The following is an 18,638-nucleotide window of genomic DNA, read 5'->3' as shown; positions in this document are numbered from 1 at the left end:
TATATATATATGTGTGTGTGTGTGTGTGTGTGTGTGTGTGTGTGTGTGAGCGGAAAGAAACTGATAATTTTCTCATTTGTGTGCTTGATAATATGTACAAAGAGCGGAACTTGTGATTTTTTTTTATATGAGCGGATATAATCATGTAACTATTAGGCAAGCGGAGGGAACTACTTCGCGCAAGGTTACCGCATGGTTGGATTGTGTTAAAGTAGCGAGCATTTGTATTCTGAACATGGCTGCAGGTGTACAGACACATTAGAGTTGGTATCCTTACACAGAAATCGCTGCTGAAAGGGACGCTAAACTAAAATCAACTCAACTCAACCTTACACAGAAACGAGAACTTACACTCTATTAATTAAAAAAAAAAAAAAAAAAATGGGTCCAATCTTCCCCAACTCTAAGCTAACCTAATCCTACCCTACCCTACTTATCTCTACTTTACTTCACTCTACTCTACCCTACTCTATCTTATCCTTTTCAAGCGGTCCTAAAAATTGAGAATCTTTAAATTTTCGTAGTTGTTATTACGCTTTTTGGCAAAAGCCAAACGGACAACCAACATCGGAATACATCGGGTGTTCTAAAAGTGGCGCCCATGGACCACAGAGCACCATTCTATAAGTTAAAATAAACCATTATATATATATATATATATATATATATGGGTCGTTTGCAAATAGATTGGCCTTTTGAAGTCTTTCAATAGTAAGTTAAAAAAATGTTTTTAAAAATGAGTTCTTTTCGAGAGACATATTATTTATAAATATATCAATCTGGTAATCGGTATTTTTTACATAGCTCGTAATGATTTAATATATTTTGAGAGGAAAGATGAATAGAAATGTCATTCTCCTGGGTGTCCCTATGTACAATTATTACTAATAACTTTTGTATATTTTATTTTGATGTCAATTGTATTTCATAAATTTCACATACAATATTTGAAATATATGGCACTTTTTCAATTCAAAAAGAGAAAGCAAAAAAAAAAAAAAAAATATTTTAATAATAGTTTCTATAAGATCAAACTCTGTCCTTAATATTTCTGTCATTCTCCTGGGTGATTTTTCTTCTCTTTCAAGATCACATTTGATTACATGTACAAAATCGTAAGAGTTCATTTTTATACAGATAGTACCTTCTATATCTGTGATATTGGCAACACTGTTCAACCTGCGTGTTGCGTCAGCCAGTTTCTGAGTAAGTGTACTGCGAAGTAGGTGTGTGATTCTTTGCAGCATTTCCAGTCATTCTTCTGGTAAGTCATTTTAATTTGTTTTTTACAATATATAAATTAATTAGCTTTCTTGAGAGAGACAAAACATATATGTTTAAAAAGAGTACATCATTTCATGTAACAGATAAATACGATGTAAGATTTTAACGAAATGTTACCGAAATGTCATTCTCCTGTCATAATTACGCAGTCATTCTCCTGGCATTTTCGTGCCAGGCCAGGAGAATGACCGACTAGCCAGAAGAATGGCAACTGCTACGTGATCAGGAGTCAGAGCACCCAGACGTTACTTATAAGGAATCTGAAGTGGACTTCCTTGTCACTTGCAGATGGCGAGAAAGAAGCAAAGTAACGAAGAGCGTCTTCGGAAAAAAAAAGAAGCTGAACGTCGAAGATATGAGAGACTGAAGCAAAAAGCTGCGGAGTGTCCTTCCTTCGCTGCAGAATTGAAAGAAAAGTCCAGAATGAAATACCAAAGAAGACGGAAGAAAGAACAGGTTAAGCTCATCAAAGAAATGTCAGAAAGGGAAAAGCGAATGAAGAGAAAACAGTGGCGTCAAAACACAGCAAGAATGAGACAAAGGCGGAGAGTAGCAATTAATACGACTATTTCTTGTGATATTATCCCACCAGACAGTGCTTCGGAACGGAAGGATGTTCCACATTCCCCAGAAATTGTAGCAGAAATTATAAAGACAACAGAACAGGAGAAAAAGAAAGTGAGAAGAGAAAAAATCGCGAGTTGAGAGTAAAAGATGAAGTGATTAAATGTCTGAAGAGAAAGTTGGATAAATACAAGAAACGGCTGCAAAGATTGAAAACGAAATCTTCTAAGGAAATTAGCTCAAACAAAGAATCATTTTTAACTCCAAGAAAGAAAGTAGGAAAGCTCGTAGCTTCAAGAAATAAAAGTGAAATAAGAAAAGGGCTTCTCTTTGGTGAAGTTATTAATCAACGGTTAACACAATCAATTGAGACAATGAAGGGTGGGGGTTCGGAGAGAAAAAAACGAATGTTACACTTAATAAAAAGAGGAAAAATGTTTAAAAAATATCGGATGTTGTCTGCAGCTAGATTTCTGAAGAGAGGGCGCGTAAAAATGTTAGAGGCAGAAAATACCAGAGTGCGCAAGAAAGCTACTCTGAAGCTTCAACAGGATATCATCTCGTTTTACGTGCAAGACAATGTCAGTAGAATATTCCCAGGAAAAAAGGGTTATGTCAGTTCTAAGTGTGGAAAGCATCAACGAAGAGTATTGGAAGATAACATGACCACCTTATATACAAAGTATTTGAGAGATAACCCGGAAAGGAAATATATTAGCTATAGCACGTTTACCCGGTACCGGCCAAAATGGGTGACGAAAATGACTATCGGTGAAACAGAGATGTGCAAATGTGTGAAGCATTCAAATATGGAAATGTTAATCAAAGCTCTCTATGCATATGGCTGTTTAGATGTGTCAAAACCAGACTTGGTGTTAGAAATAATTTGCTGTGACTCGCAAGAGGAACAATGTTTATTAAGAGAACGTGAAAGATGCAACAACAAAACAATCATTTTCAAGGAATTTGATGATCATGAAGCCGAATATTCAAAATGGATCACAAAAACTGAAAATTATACAGATAGCAATGGATCGGTAAAATCGGTGAAAAAAGTCGTTAAAGAAAAAATAAATACGACAGTTTCAAAAATAGCAAATGAGTTAACAGAAACAGTAGATGAATTTTCGAAGCATGTGGCTCGAGTAAGACACCAACAAAATAGTTTGAGATTGCAAAAAGAGACCATAACTCAAAGAGAAGCAATAATTCACATGGATTTTAGTGAGAATTATGCATGTAAATATTCAGAAGAAATACAGTCATTTAACTTTGGAGGATCAAGACAACAAGTGGCAATGCACACGGTGGTCGTTTATACCCGCGACAAAAGTGAGTCTAACATTAATATACGAAGTTTTTGTACTCTGTCCAGTAACCTTCTACATGGAGCACCTGCGATTTGGGCTCATCTTCAACCAGTGATGAAAAAACTGCCTCCGACTATAGATATAATTCATTTCTGGAGTGACAGCCCTGTTACTCAATATAGGAATAACTTGATGTTTAGTGTTTTGTGCAGTGATTTTTTTGAAATGTACCTAAACATATCTAAAGCCACCTGGAACTATCATGAAGCTGGTCATGGTAAAGGCGCACCAGATGGCATTGGAGGCACGTGCAAACGAGTGGCAGACAACCTAGTAACACTGGGTAAGGATATTGCAAACTCAGCAGCTTTAGTCAAGTGTTTAAAAGAGAGCATGCAAAGTGTAATCATTGAAGAGATATCATCGGATGATATTAAACAAATGCAGCGCAAATTATCCAGGAGAAAGGTAAAAAAATTTAAAGGAACCATGTCTGTACATCAAGTGGTCACTGAAAACGGATGAGCACACTAGGGAATATATATGCACACTAGGGATGAGTACGAGACGAGTCGAGACATCACTTTTACAGCACATTTTCGAGACGAGACAGCCAGAAATCTTGTCTCGTGCGCATCCCTAATGCACACTCTTTGGGTCCTCGTCCAGAGACGCGAATTGCACTACGTTGCAACGTCGCAGATAAAGAACCATATGTTAGATCTACCAATCCATCAAATAATTACATCAATTCTTGCCAGATAACAGTTAAAAGTCAATAGAAGTTGACACTAGCACCACTTATATAAGCGTAACAATCGATGTAACTGTTTCATGGATTTGTAGAGCAATGCTAATGGTTCCAACTTAATATGCGATGTTGCCACATTGTGAAATTTTGATTCCCCATAGCGGCTGAAGGAGGCCCCGGAGGGCATTCCATTATATAATATTTTCGCTTTATTTTGAATTGTAGAATAATGCTCTGTGGTCCGTGGGCACCGTTTTTAGAACACCCGATAAGATTATTTTAATTTCCCCTTTAGTAGGACGCTGAGAATAGTTACGTCGTTTTTTCAATATGGAAAATACGTTATATATACTTTTCATTACGTCATGTGGTTTAATGCAGTGGTTTTCAAACTTTTTTGACTGACGACACGCTTTGCGACACTTGTTTTACCTTTTATTAATAATAATACAAAGAATAGTAATGTAAGACTGTAATATTCTACAAAGTAGTCTAACCCTATTGCTGGCGCTGGAGGCATTAATTAATACAGTTTGTCTCAAAATTAATTTTCCCTAATTATTAAATGCTTCACTTGTTTTTTTATTCGCGACACACAAAATGGGACTGCCCATCATGTGTATTACATTTATTGGGAAGCAGACCGGTAGCCAGCCCAAAAATGTAGGGGGAGCCCGGCTGAAGTTAGGGGGGGCCCGATCCAAAAATATTATAGTTTATCAGTATATTATAGTTCATTTGCAAGCCTACCGTGAAAATTTTAGGGGGCCCGCCCTAGACCCCCCTGGATACGGGCCTGTTGGGAAGTAAAATACATTGGTTGCCATAGATAAATTACTTCTGCATTTAGAAAACAAAATAGAAATGCACAAGGTTCTACCAAGCCCGCAACCAGAGGGGGGCTAGGGGGACCTGGCCCCCTAAACTTTTCGTGGCCCCTCCAGACCTCAATACAAAATGCTGTTATTAATACGAAAAAACAATTTGTAGAATAAATTTTTATGACTTTGCCCCCCCCCCAAACACATCCATGACCCCCCAAACTTCTGTGGCTGGTTTGGGCCTGGGTTCTACTGCCCTTAAGTCATATTTGCTTTCGTACTCACCAACTTCTTCTTAAGCTGACTTCTTTTGTACGTTCTTTGTATCCTAGGTTCCACAGCTTCCTCCTTCTGTCCATAATAGCAAGCCCAGTGTCTTAGGGTAACGTCATGAGACCATCCGTTGAAAGTCTGGTCACAATAGCTCACAACTCCCTCGTCGGTCTGATCAGACGGTAAGAGAAAATAATATTACCATAATATTTAGAATAGTTTATTCTTTGAGTTGCAAATTAAAATAAAAAAAATGACATTATGAATTTTAACCTTTCTATGTCCGCAAGGGATTTGAAGAAAATCGTAAACTCTCACGTTGGAGTCACTGGTATCTCCCCTAATTACCACAGAGTCATGATTAATATATCGTTAGAAAGCTTATACAACAGAGATTCTAACAAGGTAACATTTGCGCATTTCCCGTCCTATCCGTAGAAGAAGAAGCAAAAATGTCCTAATAATATTTTTATAAAAAAAATAGAATTTGGAGGGCTCTGGCAACTCTTGCAGTCACCCTACACTGACAAAATGCTGCTAATGTGTATTCAATATACTTGTAACAATAATATAGGAAAATGGTAGCCATTGGTACAATACAAAGCGAGATAAAAATTCGAAACAAAATCCCTTCAAAAACGATGTCATTTTCGAAAGGCTCTTGCAGACCTTCTCGTTGGCACATTATTTTTGCTGCACACTTCATGTACAGAAACAAGAATTAAGTCTTATGCTTCTAGACAAATTCAGTGAAAAGATATCTTGTCTTATATGGAACCGTCCTGAAGATAAATGTAATTTACGTCAAAAACTGAGACTAAAAAAATTGGCAAATTTTGCCCCCGTCTCCCCCCGTATAAGCAACAAGTACACATATGAAGTATTACCATGTATTGGACTACTTCGTTGCTTCACATACCAATTTTTATGAGTGTACCCGCAAGAAAGGGGGGAATGGCTTCTCAAAAAGCTTGATGCAAAAAAAAAAAAAAAAAAAAAACGAACATTACCCTATCCCTCTCCGCCGTGGTACCTCCCCACATAGTACATAAAATGAATATTAGCCTAAAGCTTCAGCCTTCAAGCATACATTGGTACCAAAATTATCATCCTTGCTTAATTAGGAACTGAGCTGTTGAAATCTAAATTCTTGACGAAGCAGTTGCGTCATTCGTCGTTTAAAGGTTACTAAACCAGTTGTATCATGTCAGATTCTGCTTTCGGCTGAGGGGGGGGGGGAGCTCTGAAATACACATCCAGTTTCACGTTTTTCATTAGTGTATTATTATACAATGGATTACAAAACTGGTACGAATTTTTGTCTTTTTCAATGCTGCGGTTATATGAAACGTGGATATCTATGGCTTAACGTGGGATCCAAAACCAATGAGCTCAATCGGCAATCGAATCGAATCCGGGTCTCCCGCACCAGAGACTAGTACGCTAACCCAGGGGTAAAAGTGGATCTGAAAAGATAGGGGAACGCATGACGTCACACCGCCTCCCTTGCCTATCTTTGCCCATTGTATTTTTTTTAGGAAGTGGGATGACGCCATCGATATTTTATGGAAGTGGGGGACGACGTCCCCCCACGTTCCCCCACAATTTTACCCATGCGCAGCCATATACATTGTGAAGCATATAGCCATAGAAAAGCTCAGAGTGTATACATTCATAACGTTTATTGTGAATCAGAGTTGCCACTACACATAACAACATTATCAATTTTAGTCTTTAAAATTATCGTATTTTAACTATCGTATGTTCTCTATGCACGTGATTATTATAGTAAGAAGTAAAATACTACTAGTAATATCAATAACATATAATAAATTTATCTAGTAATCCAGTTTCGAACTCCAAATCGGCGACGGGTTTCGGTGGTTCAGTGTTTGAGCCTTCACCTCTAATGCGTTTTTTTTTTTTTGTTTGATTCTATCTCGCGCCAAGTAAGTTTTGTGGTGGACAAACACCGTGTACGTGGGTTTTCTCGGGGTTCTCCCGTTTCTTCCTACTCTCTTCATTTTAGCATTTCATTCATTTCTGATCATCACCGTCTCCTTTCGTCTAGCCGGCATAATCGTGGGACGTAAAACTCAAACATTTCATTTCCAAATCGGCATCACTGTCCTGAACATTTTTTTAAATCCTTATTAACACTATTCTCAACAACGACATTATTTCCACCCCGTCGTAAAAGTAATTGATTTTAGAAAATGGATACAGGGTTGCAAGGGCGCCGATTTCCCTATAACTTTGGGGGGGAAGCATTCATAAAAAAATACATGTAACAATACATATAACAATAAAAATATATATTCATGAAAATACATGGGGCTCACAGGAGCTTTGGGGGTGGCCTCGGCCCCCCAGGATCGTCGCCCTTGCAGGGTTACCATTTGCCAATTCTCAAATTGTTATCGATTTATTTTAGCGGGAATAATTATCGAAAACCTGTCACTGTACATGATTTATAATAGTACAATTTTTTATTAGCATAAAACAGCAAAAAAGTGTGCGTTCTAAAATTTTCAAATATTCACCTATTATCATAAGGGCATTATCGTATACCTACTGTATAGCAGTGATCGCCAAACCGTCGATCGCGAGCTACTAGTAACTCTCAGGAACATTTTCGGTAGATCGCGTTAACGCTCCGGTTGGCTAAGTTTAATTCCTCCAGTGAGTTTACGCTAACGACAGGGGGCGCTGACGACAACAAATGCTTGTTTCTTCCGCACAACTGCCATTGTCGGCCTCATTTCACAGTTGATTGTATACGCGTGGGGTTGTGCACGTTATGTTTTTCGTGTCTATATTAGACATTTGCTAAACGTTATGTTTTTCGTGTGTAAGACATTTGCTAAACGTTATGTTTTTCGTGCGTATATTAGACATTTGCTAAACGTTATGTTGTTCGTGTATATATTAGACATTTGCTAAAAACGTTATGTTTTTCGTGTGTATATTAGACATTTGCTAAACGTTATGTTGTTCGTGTATATATTAGACATTTGCTAAAAACGTTATGTTTTTCGTGAGTATATTAGACATTTGCTAAACATTGTTTTTCGTGTGTATATTAGACATTTGCTAAAAATGTTATGTTTCTCGTGTGTATATTAGACATTTGCTAAACGTTATGTTTTTCGTGAGTATATTAGACATTTGCTAACTTGGATAGATTGATTTCATATTTACTTGAAATGTAAGTTTATAGGTAATAAAAAAAGTACCGTAAGATTTTTTTTTTCAAAAAAGTTTGCAGTTCTTTTGATTGGTAGCTCACAATATAATTTAAAAACGGCACGGTAGCTCAGAAGGTTCAAAAGTTTGACGACCACTGGCACATAGCATTGACTTAAATTATGTATATCACAATAAATTATCGTTGGCATACTACCGTGGCTATAGTTGGCATACCTGTAATGTAACTACTTAAAGAACACCAAGCAAATAGATACACAAGTCAATAGATGGCCGTGAAAACCAATTCAATTGCATAGACTGTATATTTGGAAATAGACATGCAATGTTTCCCGTTGCATGTAATGTTGAAACCGGAAATTTGTTGTTATTAAATGTTGCAATACTGTTAGTATAAATTAAGGGAACACACGATTGTTAAATACAAAGGCAAAAGTTTCTCCCAAATTAATTGTAGTTTGTATTCGTTTAATAATGATACATAGTGTTACGCTATGATTACAACAGTACTTTAGGTGGCATTCCATTTCAATCATTTTGGCGTAAAAAACGTGTTTCCACATTATTTTCTAGATGTTAACTTATGTACTGGTCAGTGAAGCCATATCTAGCATCTTGGTGCTAGATCTAGCATAATTCACATGTATTTAGCATCTAGCATCTTGACTTTAGCATCTTGGCCAAATCTAGCATAATTTCATTCTTCCCTCTGGTGAACAGAAAAAGAACGAACATCTAGATGATTCAAGTGCTGTCTAGAATTATTCTTCTTAGTTGAATAATGGTTGGAACAATGAAACCAGTCAGTATTTCCGCGATTGTAATTTGTTGTTGAATTTAGAGAAATGTTCACAAATAGCAAAACGTGACTCTATAAAACATATTTACTTACCCATAGTTTTATTATTGTCAACTGAAACCTGAATGTGTGGTTATCTGGGATGTTTCTGTCCCTTTCAATTTACAACTTGAGAGGGAGGGATATGAGCGTCAGGGGTCAGCTAGTAATACACTAAAAGAAATGCTTCAGGGCTGTGTCGGAAGCGGCATGTTGTGTATATGTTTCTTAAAATGTTATCTATTCATAAAATATAAATTCGACCTTCCTCCCCTATAATGTATCATTTACCAATTTCTTTCATTATCATTCCTGACAGAGTCATATTAGCTTTATACATAAATACAGTTGAAACACTTCATTAAAATAATGAAGATAAATAGGAGCGGGTCTTTAAAATTAGTTAGGAAGGATAATTTGAAAATCTGGCATAATTTACAAAAATCTAGCATAATTAAGACTCGTGTTTGGCATCATCGCGAGTCTGGAGTGTGGCAACCCTGGTACTGGTATACAGGCCCATAGCCAGCCCCAAAATTTTGGGGGGCCCCGACCCAATCATATTATACTTCATCACCATATTATAGTTCATTTGCAAGCCTCCCATGAAATTTTATGGGGGCCAGCCAAAATTTAGGGGGGCCGGCCCCCTCTTGCCCCCCCGTGGATACGGGCCTGCTGGTATACACAAAGAAATATATTTCCACATCAATTTGTTGAAATGTAAACAATCCTTCAGAAATACAGGGTTTAACGGAAGATAATTAAAATTATAGAAAAGAATATTTTATTGAAAGTACACTTAAAAACAAATTCTTCAAAGTAAGTTCCATGGTTCAGCTAATGTTGCTACTCTGAGAATATAGGAGAAAGTCTTGACCTGTCATACTTTTCAATTGCATCCAAGGATCTTATAAAATATAGGATCTGCCCTTACAACAAAATCTTGAAGCCATACGTCACAGTTTCGCCACCCCTACTCTGCCCACTCTGGCCAATAGGATCGCAATGTTTTGAGCCAACAATCATGGCGGAAACGAAAGTAGCCAATCAGACGATGCAAGAAACGAGAGTAGCCAATCAGATTTGGCGATGCTCAGTTGTTTTTTGGGTTCATTGATTTAATCGGATGAAGATACATATGGGCAGATCCTCTATTTTATAACATCCTTGATTGCATCACTTTAAGAAAAAAAGAAAGAAAGAAAAGTGTAGCCCTCTGACAATTTTAGCTTTCGAGAAATTTGAGAAAGACAAGGTCTACGGTAACCAGGCTTGCCAAGGCCAGTGTGGTTTTCTCACTTAATCTAGTGGTTTCCTAACCACGTCCAACGGTGAAAATTGGTCGTCAGTGGCTTGGCGCGAAATCTGGAGAATTCTAAATCCTTTTGCAACGCACTTTGGGAACAAATGATATTTCAATAGCACACGTTTCTCTTTATCATTTTCTTCGTCAGAGGTAACTAGAACGAGTATTACAATACAAATGTATGCGAATTGAATATTAGAGAAGTGACAACATTACTATACATGGTAGAAGTAACCGTCAGTAAGTGTCACATATTCTGTCTTTGTTTCTTGTACTACGTATACCTTGCTTGCTATTTATTGCTAATTACATTTTTCCTTGGCTGTATGCAGCCTTATGCAGAGTCGTTTTGACGTATGATTATCATTTTACTAAAGGCCTGTCTACTGAAGGAAACATACGTTAGTCGAACTCTTTAGTCTGACACTAATCACGCGTCAGAACGATTCTGAATAAGGCCCATGAAATTTATTTTCGTTATTGTTGTTTACGCCTCTTTTGACTAACAAAGAGTCCTCCTCGGATTTTAGCCCCTCCCCCTGGAGCAAAGTATTATGCAATAATAAGAATTTAACACACACACACACACACACACACACACACACACACACACACATATATATATATATATATATATATATATATATATATATATATATATATATATATATATATATATATATATATATATATACAAATTTGAATCCAAGGGGGGCAAATGGGGCTATAGACCCCCTTTAACGCTTAGGCATACATAGGATAAATTGGGCATCAATCCTACTTTCTTTACACTGGATTAAGCAGCACAGATATATATAAACAGCATAAGTTATGTGAATTTAAGAACCTGAACTCCGCCCCCACCCTTGACGAGTTTCTGCGCACTATACTGACGTTACAAAACAGTTATTACTGATATTACTCACAATGTCAGGGTATAGATGACTGGTACTTAGATATTTTCCAACGCGTTCTACGCAATGCCATAAAACCGACACGCAACGATTTGTGCTAGAATTCGGTTCAGGGCAGCGCTAAGGTGAAGGGTCTCACTGGAGGTGCGTTCGTAATGGCAGGTACGTTAATGACAGCAGTATGTGCCTAAAGGAAGAGAAATGTGAAAAGCACGAACCAACCAGTGCTAGGTGTCACTATAAGCTAGCTTTATATAAGAATTGCATAATAATGAACCACAATTTTTTAACCTCATTCTACACATCAAGAAATGAAGGTGTTAGAAATAATTTTTAACACAGGTTAATGGTCCGAGCATTGCAACATTAAAAATTACAGTATTGAGATTAACACAGACCGGTATTACTGATTTGACACAGAGACGGCATTAAGCGGCATGAAAGTAACACCGCGATGGTGTTAAAGAACTATGTGAATGAACAAAGGAACGCGAAAATAAGAATTCCGCCAAGTTGATTTTTCCTTATATACCATATGATATTAGTAATATCCCAGCTAGCATGATGAAAGCGTGCCATTGAGATAGCAATATCAGTAACTATATTATTCGACACTGATCAGCGAAACCTTTATTTACTAAGAACAATGTCCTAGCAAAGGTATACCATCCGCCTCAAAATCCTGGGTATCAAATTGATGTATTTATAATGTAATTTGAAGCGTACATATTGCCTTCTACGGATATCATAAATAGGCCTATCTATTAGCTGGCATTGAGAATTGTATTAATTTCTATTTTACGCTATAACTAAGCTTTTCGCGGTGTATTTTATATTTATACCAATAAACGAACAACACAATATTTTTCCTGCAAACTTTCACGAAAATACTTTTGTGACCATACGAAATTTCCGGCATTTATGTGATTAGCATTACTACCATCTGTTGTTCCAACGTTCACTATGTTCCTTATGAATAATTTATGCCATATTTTATTATTCCTCATAAGAATCATGACCGTTTAATGCGAAAGAAGACGTTCTTGTAAATTGTATCTGTTTGGCAACTCTATATACTTGTGTTACTAAAATGACTCCTCATCATGTCAAAAAATAGATTTATCGACTGCTATTTTAACATTTTACTCCAAAATGCAATGAAGTTGAAGTAACAACGGGCTATGTGAAAATCTAACACAGAGCCATCGTGTTGAATTGGCACAGACATTTTGTTTACGATTTGTGGAATGGCTTACTTGTTTGCCGTCTCCTGTGCATAATTAATTTCCTTTAACATTGTTCTTTTTTTTATGAATTAACATATTTTATTTCAAAATTCTTAGAAACAATCACGTCGTATTGTTAGTTTAGACATTTGCATCTCTAAATGTAATTATTTTCCCTTTTATAAAACTGAAGAAAATCTTTTTATTTGGACTTTAACCTTCACACTACCTAGGAATTTTTTGTAACCTGGATTACCAAGGGGGATCATTTTGTACCCACCTGTAAAGATTAAACATACCGTGCCTCGGAAAAGAAACAAATTAGAAAATCTCACAAAAATCTACAGTATCTGAAGTGAACACTATACAGGGTAATACTGACAGCTATTTATTATACTTCCTTTTTTTTTTTTTAGTTAAGTAGGAAGAGACATTATAATTTCTCTTAGAGAATTCGAGTCTATAGGTAATAGATTTTATCCTCCTACCGCTCAGAGGGTTACGCCCTCTCTTTGGCATGTGATTCTTTTATACAAAATAGGTGCAATAAAAGGTAGGGGATGGGCTAAGGGATATTCTTTATTATCAGCTGAAGTGGAACATCTATTAAGAGGGTTGTGAACTCATCATTTAATTTCATATCATCATTTTACATTTATTTTTATTAATGCTAATAAACATAATATATATAACTAGAATAACTGTAACAGTGCATAATGATTTAGTGCAAAAAAAACATATATATGATATAGTGTAAGAGAATCAAAGATAAGGAAAAGGTGCAACATGTGGCCAGAGAAATTGTAAAGTAATGAAGATGAGAAATGAGATGAAGTGCTAGAACGTCACAAACATAAACGTGTTAATCAGACAGATGAAGGGTTATATCTTCTGTCCCGGTGCGACTCGAGACTGATGAACACAGGGGGAAGCCCTTGTTAATGATGAGGATCTCTGTGCAATAATGGAAAAAGATGAGGAATGTGATCACCAATGAAATAAATGTCGTAGATTTCTCGTTCGTCCAGTGTCAGGTGCGTGTTGTTGATATATAGAGATATAAATATATTTAATGGTGAAAGTTTGTACCGAAAGGTGGAGTCGGTGAGAGCGTCGGAGTGAAGGATGTCTAAAAAGAGCGGATGACCTGTGTGTATTCGAGAGTTCACGTATCTAATACGTAGTTCTGCAAGATGTTCCGTAATTTTCGGAAAGGAGATGTATTCATAGGTGAGCCATGTGGGATATGGTAGTTTAAGGCGATAGGCTAGACGAATCACGTGTCTCTCCAGTATGCAGAGCTTTTCGTAATATGAAGCAGAAGCATTGCACCAGGCCGTATGTCCATAAGTGAGGACGGGGCGGAGAAACACCTTATAGGTGTGAAGCAAGACATCCGCTTTGAGGCCCCAAGTTGTTCCAGTGAGTCGGCGTAAGAGATTCAATCTATTTTTAGCCTTATCTGTTAGTCTCTTCAAGTGGGCGTTCCAGGTGAGTTTGGAATCGAAGACCACGCCTAAGTAGGTAACAGTTGATGTAGGATGTATAAGATATCCATCTACGGTGACTCGGGAAAGAGTTGGGTTCCTGTGAATTCTGGAACGTCTTTTAGGTGGCAAGAACACTATTGCTTGTGTTTTTTCTTCGTTGATAGTTAGATGCCACTTCTTACACCAGGTGATGAAATTATTAAGTGTAGTTTGAAGAGCAGTATTAAGTTGATGTACAGTTTTGCTAAGAGCAAGGAAAGCCGTATCGTCTGCATATTGAAAAGTAAATACATTGTGCGGAGTTGGAGGTATGTCGGAAGAATAAAGTATATAAAGTAAGGGGCTAAGAGCTGATCCCTGAGGAACTCCAGTAAACGGAAATATAGGCCAAGAGAGCACATTACCAACAGTGACGTAAGCAATACGATTGTAAGAAAAGAATGAATGAGCCTCAAATAGCACATACGAAGGTTGAGTGACTGAAGTTTTTGAATTAGTCCATAATGCCAAACCTTATCAAAAGCCTTTTCTAAATCCATGAGTACAAGGCATGATGTGAATGCTTTGTTATACTGGTTTGTGATTATAGTGCTAAGGCGAAGCAATTGGTCATTAATTGAGAAACGTGGTCTGAAGCCTGCTTGATGAATAGGTAGTATGTTGCGTTCTTCCAGATATGAATGAAGCCGGCACACGAGAATTTTCTCTAGTAGCTTACTGAACACTGAAATAAGTTGGATTGGTCTATATGAGCTGACAGAATGTATAGGCTTATTTGGTTTGTGAAACATGCAGACCTTCGATACTTTCCATTCCAGTGGATAGTAACCAGTTTGTAGGATGAAATTGAAGATTGCAACAAGGAGGACCAGTAGTGATTGTGGAGCTTCTTGGATATGACGGTAAGAGATGTTATCAATTCCTGGTGCTGTATTCTTTTTCCTCTTTAGTACGGTGTGAAGTTCAGCAGTGGTGATAGATGCTGTAAGAGGATGTTCCGGATCTATGACATGCTCTGTGGAGTGCTGCAGAGCAGGGATGCTAGATATATTTATCCGTTCTGAACGTGTGGAAGCGGCAGAGGGAGTAAATACTGACTGTAACTGAGTAGCAAAGGCGTTTGCTTTATCTTGATCCGAAAACAGAGGTGTGCCATGGTCAATGAGAGGATAGGTAATTTTGGTGTTCTTTCCAGCAAATTGATTGAAACGCTTCCAATATCGAGAAGGATGTGCATCCTTAGATAAGTTGGTACAGGTTTTAACCCAATTCCTGCGTTTATATGCATCCAGATAGTTCTTAACTGTGCGTTGCCATTGACGGTGGTGCTGAAGAGATTCACGGTTTCCTGTTCGATAATAATCGCGAAGATGTTGTCGCGCCTTCTGTGCAAGTGCGAGGTAGCTTGGAGGCAATTTCGGTTTATAAGGATGAACTTGTTCTATTGGAATGTGATGTTGAGAGCTATGTTGTATTGCTGTAGTTATAGTATTGAGACAAGAAGCGAGGTCGATATCATTCGTAGGTGGTGTTACACTGTGAAGAGTATCTTCAATGTCTTGTCGGAATTCAGGCCAATGAGCCTTATCGTATCTCAAGACGGAGCGAGGCGCAATAACAGGACGAACTGGAAGTCCATGTGTTAACGTTAGTTTAACTGGATGATGGTCACTACCAATAGAATCAAGCACCTCAAGCTGGCACTTATTTATGAGATTCAGAGATGTAATGACAACATCTGGTGTAGTTTGGCTTATAGGCCTGGTGTGCTTAGGAAGAACATGCATATAAAGATGATGATCAGTTATATACTGTTGAAATTCATCTTTTTCTCGAGCACTCCGACTGTGGATATTAATATCTGCCATGATAATGATATTGGAAAAGGCATTCGCTATGTATCTGAAATATTCTAACGGTAAAGGTTGGCGTGGTCGAATATAGATTGTGCTGAAATTTATGGTTATTGATGGGAAGTATATGGAACAAAGTAGATATTCCGGGATATTATCGAAAGCTTGTGGGGTATATGTTCTAATCGGATATTTTGGAGAATGCCTTATTGCGACTCCACCTTGGGCACCAGCCATGTGGTCATGATAATCATGACGTAGTAGTAGATATCCAGGAATGTGAGCTAATATATTTGGTTTCAACGCAGTTTCATTGAGTGCAAATACATTGATATGCTCCTCGAGTAACAGAGCTTCTAATAAACGTCTATGTTGAAAAAATGATCGTATATTAACAAAGAGAAAACTAATCTTCATAATGAAAAGTATATATATGAATTTAGACTGCAGTTTCCAGAGATCCAACATGGAAATGAACATAATTGTTGGAGTAGGTGGCATGAAGATTTATGTGAAAAATTGACTTTGCGGCAGAAATGATATGTTGCGTAATATGGGCTCTCTGGAATGGAAAAATGCTTTGAAGAACTAAACTGGTGAAGCGGAGAAAATCTTCTACTGTGAGTGGAGGTAATATGGATTGATTGGGTTGAACTGTAGTGTGTGTTGTTTTTAATGGCACAGTTAATTCTGGACGTTCAGGTGCTGGTGCTGGTTTAGCTTTGCAACGGTAGCTGTTATACTTCCATCTAGCAGTGACACTTCTAAAGGTAAGTCATGTCTCCTATCAACGAGGTGGGGGTTTCTTTTGCCCACCAACTCAAAATAGTAAATTTATTACACATACTAATGTGAAACTCTCACAAAAAATCTACGGTGATTGAAGTGAGTAGTACATGGGATAACACTAATCGCCAAATTCAGAAAAGGCGGGATACAACTAATTATTATACTGTTCTGCCATCTGGGGGTGACACTTCTAAATATCACTCATATCATTTACGCACGGAGGGGGAGGGGGTACTTTGTGCCTACCAACTTAAAATAGCAAATTTATGAGACATACTAACGTTCAATTTGCATCACCATAAGGGATACACTTTAGCTAAATATTCGAGCGATAACATACGATTTTTTTTTTTTTACAATTTTAAAGAAACGATTAGAATAATAATTACAAAAAAAGTACTGTGGTGGGCACAAAGTATCCCCTCCCCCGTTGGTAGTGTGAAATAAGTGAAGTACAAAACGTACCTGTTCATATAAAGAAAATGCAAAATATGACCTCCCATTGACAGTGACCTCAAATCCTTGGTTGTAGATAAGAGTCCACCTGCCTTCATTTCCATATTCATCAATTGCTATGTTCGGGTATGTGAGATTCACTCGAACTTCCTTTTCAACTTTCTCTGCAATGAAAGATCACAAAAATAAAATCTTCTATGTATTAAAATGGTGGAAAAGTTTGTATGTTTGTGGCCAATCCCTTTTGACAGTGAGTTCTCGGAAACCATAGGCTCTAGAAAGTTGCCGTTTTCACTGGTCGATTGCAAATTTTGTGTAGATTGTTCAGTTCCAATGGAATATTTAAGAACCCTGACCGTTATTCCTTTGCTACATTTATAGGGGTTCACTGGAAATGTTGAAATTTAAAAAAAAATGTAAAGCATCTAATCCTACGAGTTATACATTACAGCACAACCTTTTGTATACAGGAGTTGCATATCTCCCAGGCGTCTGTCTCATGGCCAATGAAAAACAAAGGATAACCATTTCTTTAGTCTAATATGAATCTTTATTGCTTGGAGTATTTTACCCAATGAACACCACATATCATTGACATTATAATTAATCGCGTGTGTAATGTATTTGGTTATTACATACTGCATGCAAGAAGAAAGAAAACACTGATCATACATGAACTAGAAACTCCAACCGGAAGTAGGCTCAAATCTTGCAAATGGTGCGAGATATAGAAAAAAAGAAGATATAGAATGAAAACTACAAGTAATAATGAAATTGATTATGATTGATTATAATGAAATTGATTGATTACTTTTCACAACCACATCAACAATAATAATTATTATTGTTGATGTGGTTGTGAAAAGTAATCAATGATATTATACAATGAAAATAATATCGTTTAAATGTCTTCATATGCTTCGATAGATGAAATGGATTGTGACGGTAGAATTTCACATATTGCTTGGTCCTTTTGTACAAGGTAACATTCCACTTTTGTACACATATTGCTTGGTAAATTCGCAATGGTCATACAAAATGTTCCCTTTTACTTTACGAATTGTTCCCGGATCATTCTTACGGACCTGAGACTTGAGATAATCCCATAGAAAATAATTCAGGTGGGAGAGAACAAATGATTTGGGCGACCAGTTCAGGCTACCTTTCTCGAACGAACATCCATGGAACTTTTCGTGCAATACAGGCCCGCAACCAAGGGGGGCCAGGGAACCTGGCCCTCCTAAACTTTTCGTGGACTCTCCAGACCTTAACTCGAAATACTATTATTAATACAAAAAACACAGTTTAGCTATTTGTAAGAGAATTTATAATGACTCGGCCCCCCTAACATATTCATGCCCCCCCCCAAACCTCTGTGGCTGCTTGCGGGCCTGGTGCAATAAGTAAAAAATCTGGTGAGTCATGTGGCAAGATGCACCAATTTGTTGGAAGAAACATTATTTATATGACGATTTGCCAGTTCGGGTCACAAAAAAGTACATAACCGTGAAATGTGAAATTAGAGATTTCATTTCATGAAACGATAGAAAGGA

General features: G+C 37.3%; 1 protein-coding gene across 1 annotated transcript in view; it reads right to left on the bottom strand.

Moving 5' to 3' along the window:
* Positions 1-18,638, bottom strand: part of LOC145686785 (dipeptidyl peptidase 1-like) — a 57,005-nt gene that overhangs the window by 29,989 nt on the left and 8,378 nt on the right. The window contains exons 2-3 of the mRNA XM_081760442.1: positions 17,095-17,249; positions 5,016-5,174 (exon numbers count right to left, since the gene is read on the bottom strand). Coding sequence (XP_081616568.1) covers positions 5,016-5,174; positions 17,095-17,249 — 314 coding nt within the window. The remainder of the gene's footprint in view (positions 1-5,015; positions 5,175-17,094; positions 17,250-18,638) is intronic.

Source organism: Thermobia domestica, chromosome 5 (genome assembly GCF_964235325.1).
Source record: "Thermobia domestica chromosome 5, izTheDome1.hap1.1, whole genome shotgun sequence".
In the NCBI taxonomy this organism is placed as follows: domain Eukaryota; kingdom Metazoa; phylum Arthropoda; class Insecta; order Zygentoma; family Lepismatidae; genus Thermobia; species Thermobia domestica.
Note: the sequence above shows the minus strand (reverse complement) of the source record. Positions and strands in the feature narration are given on the sequence as shown.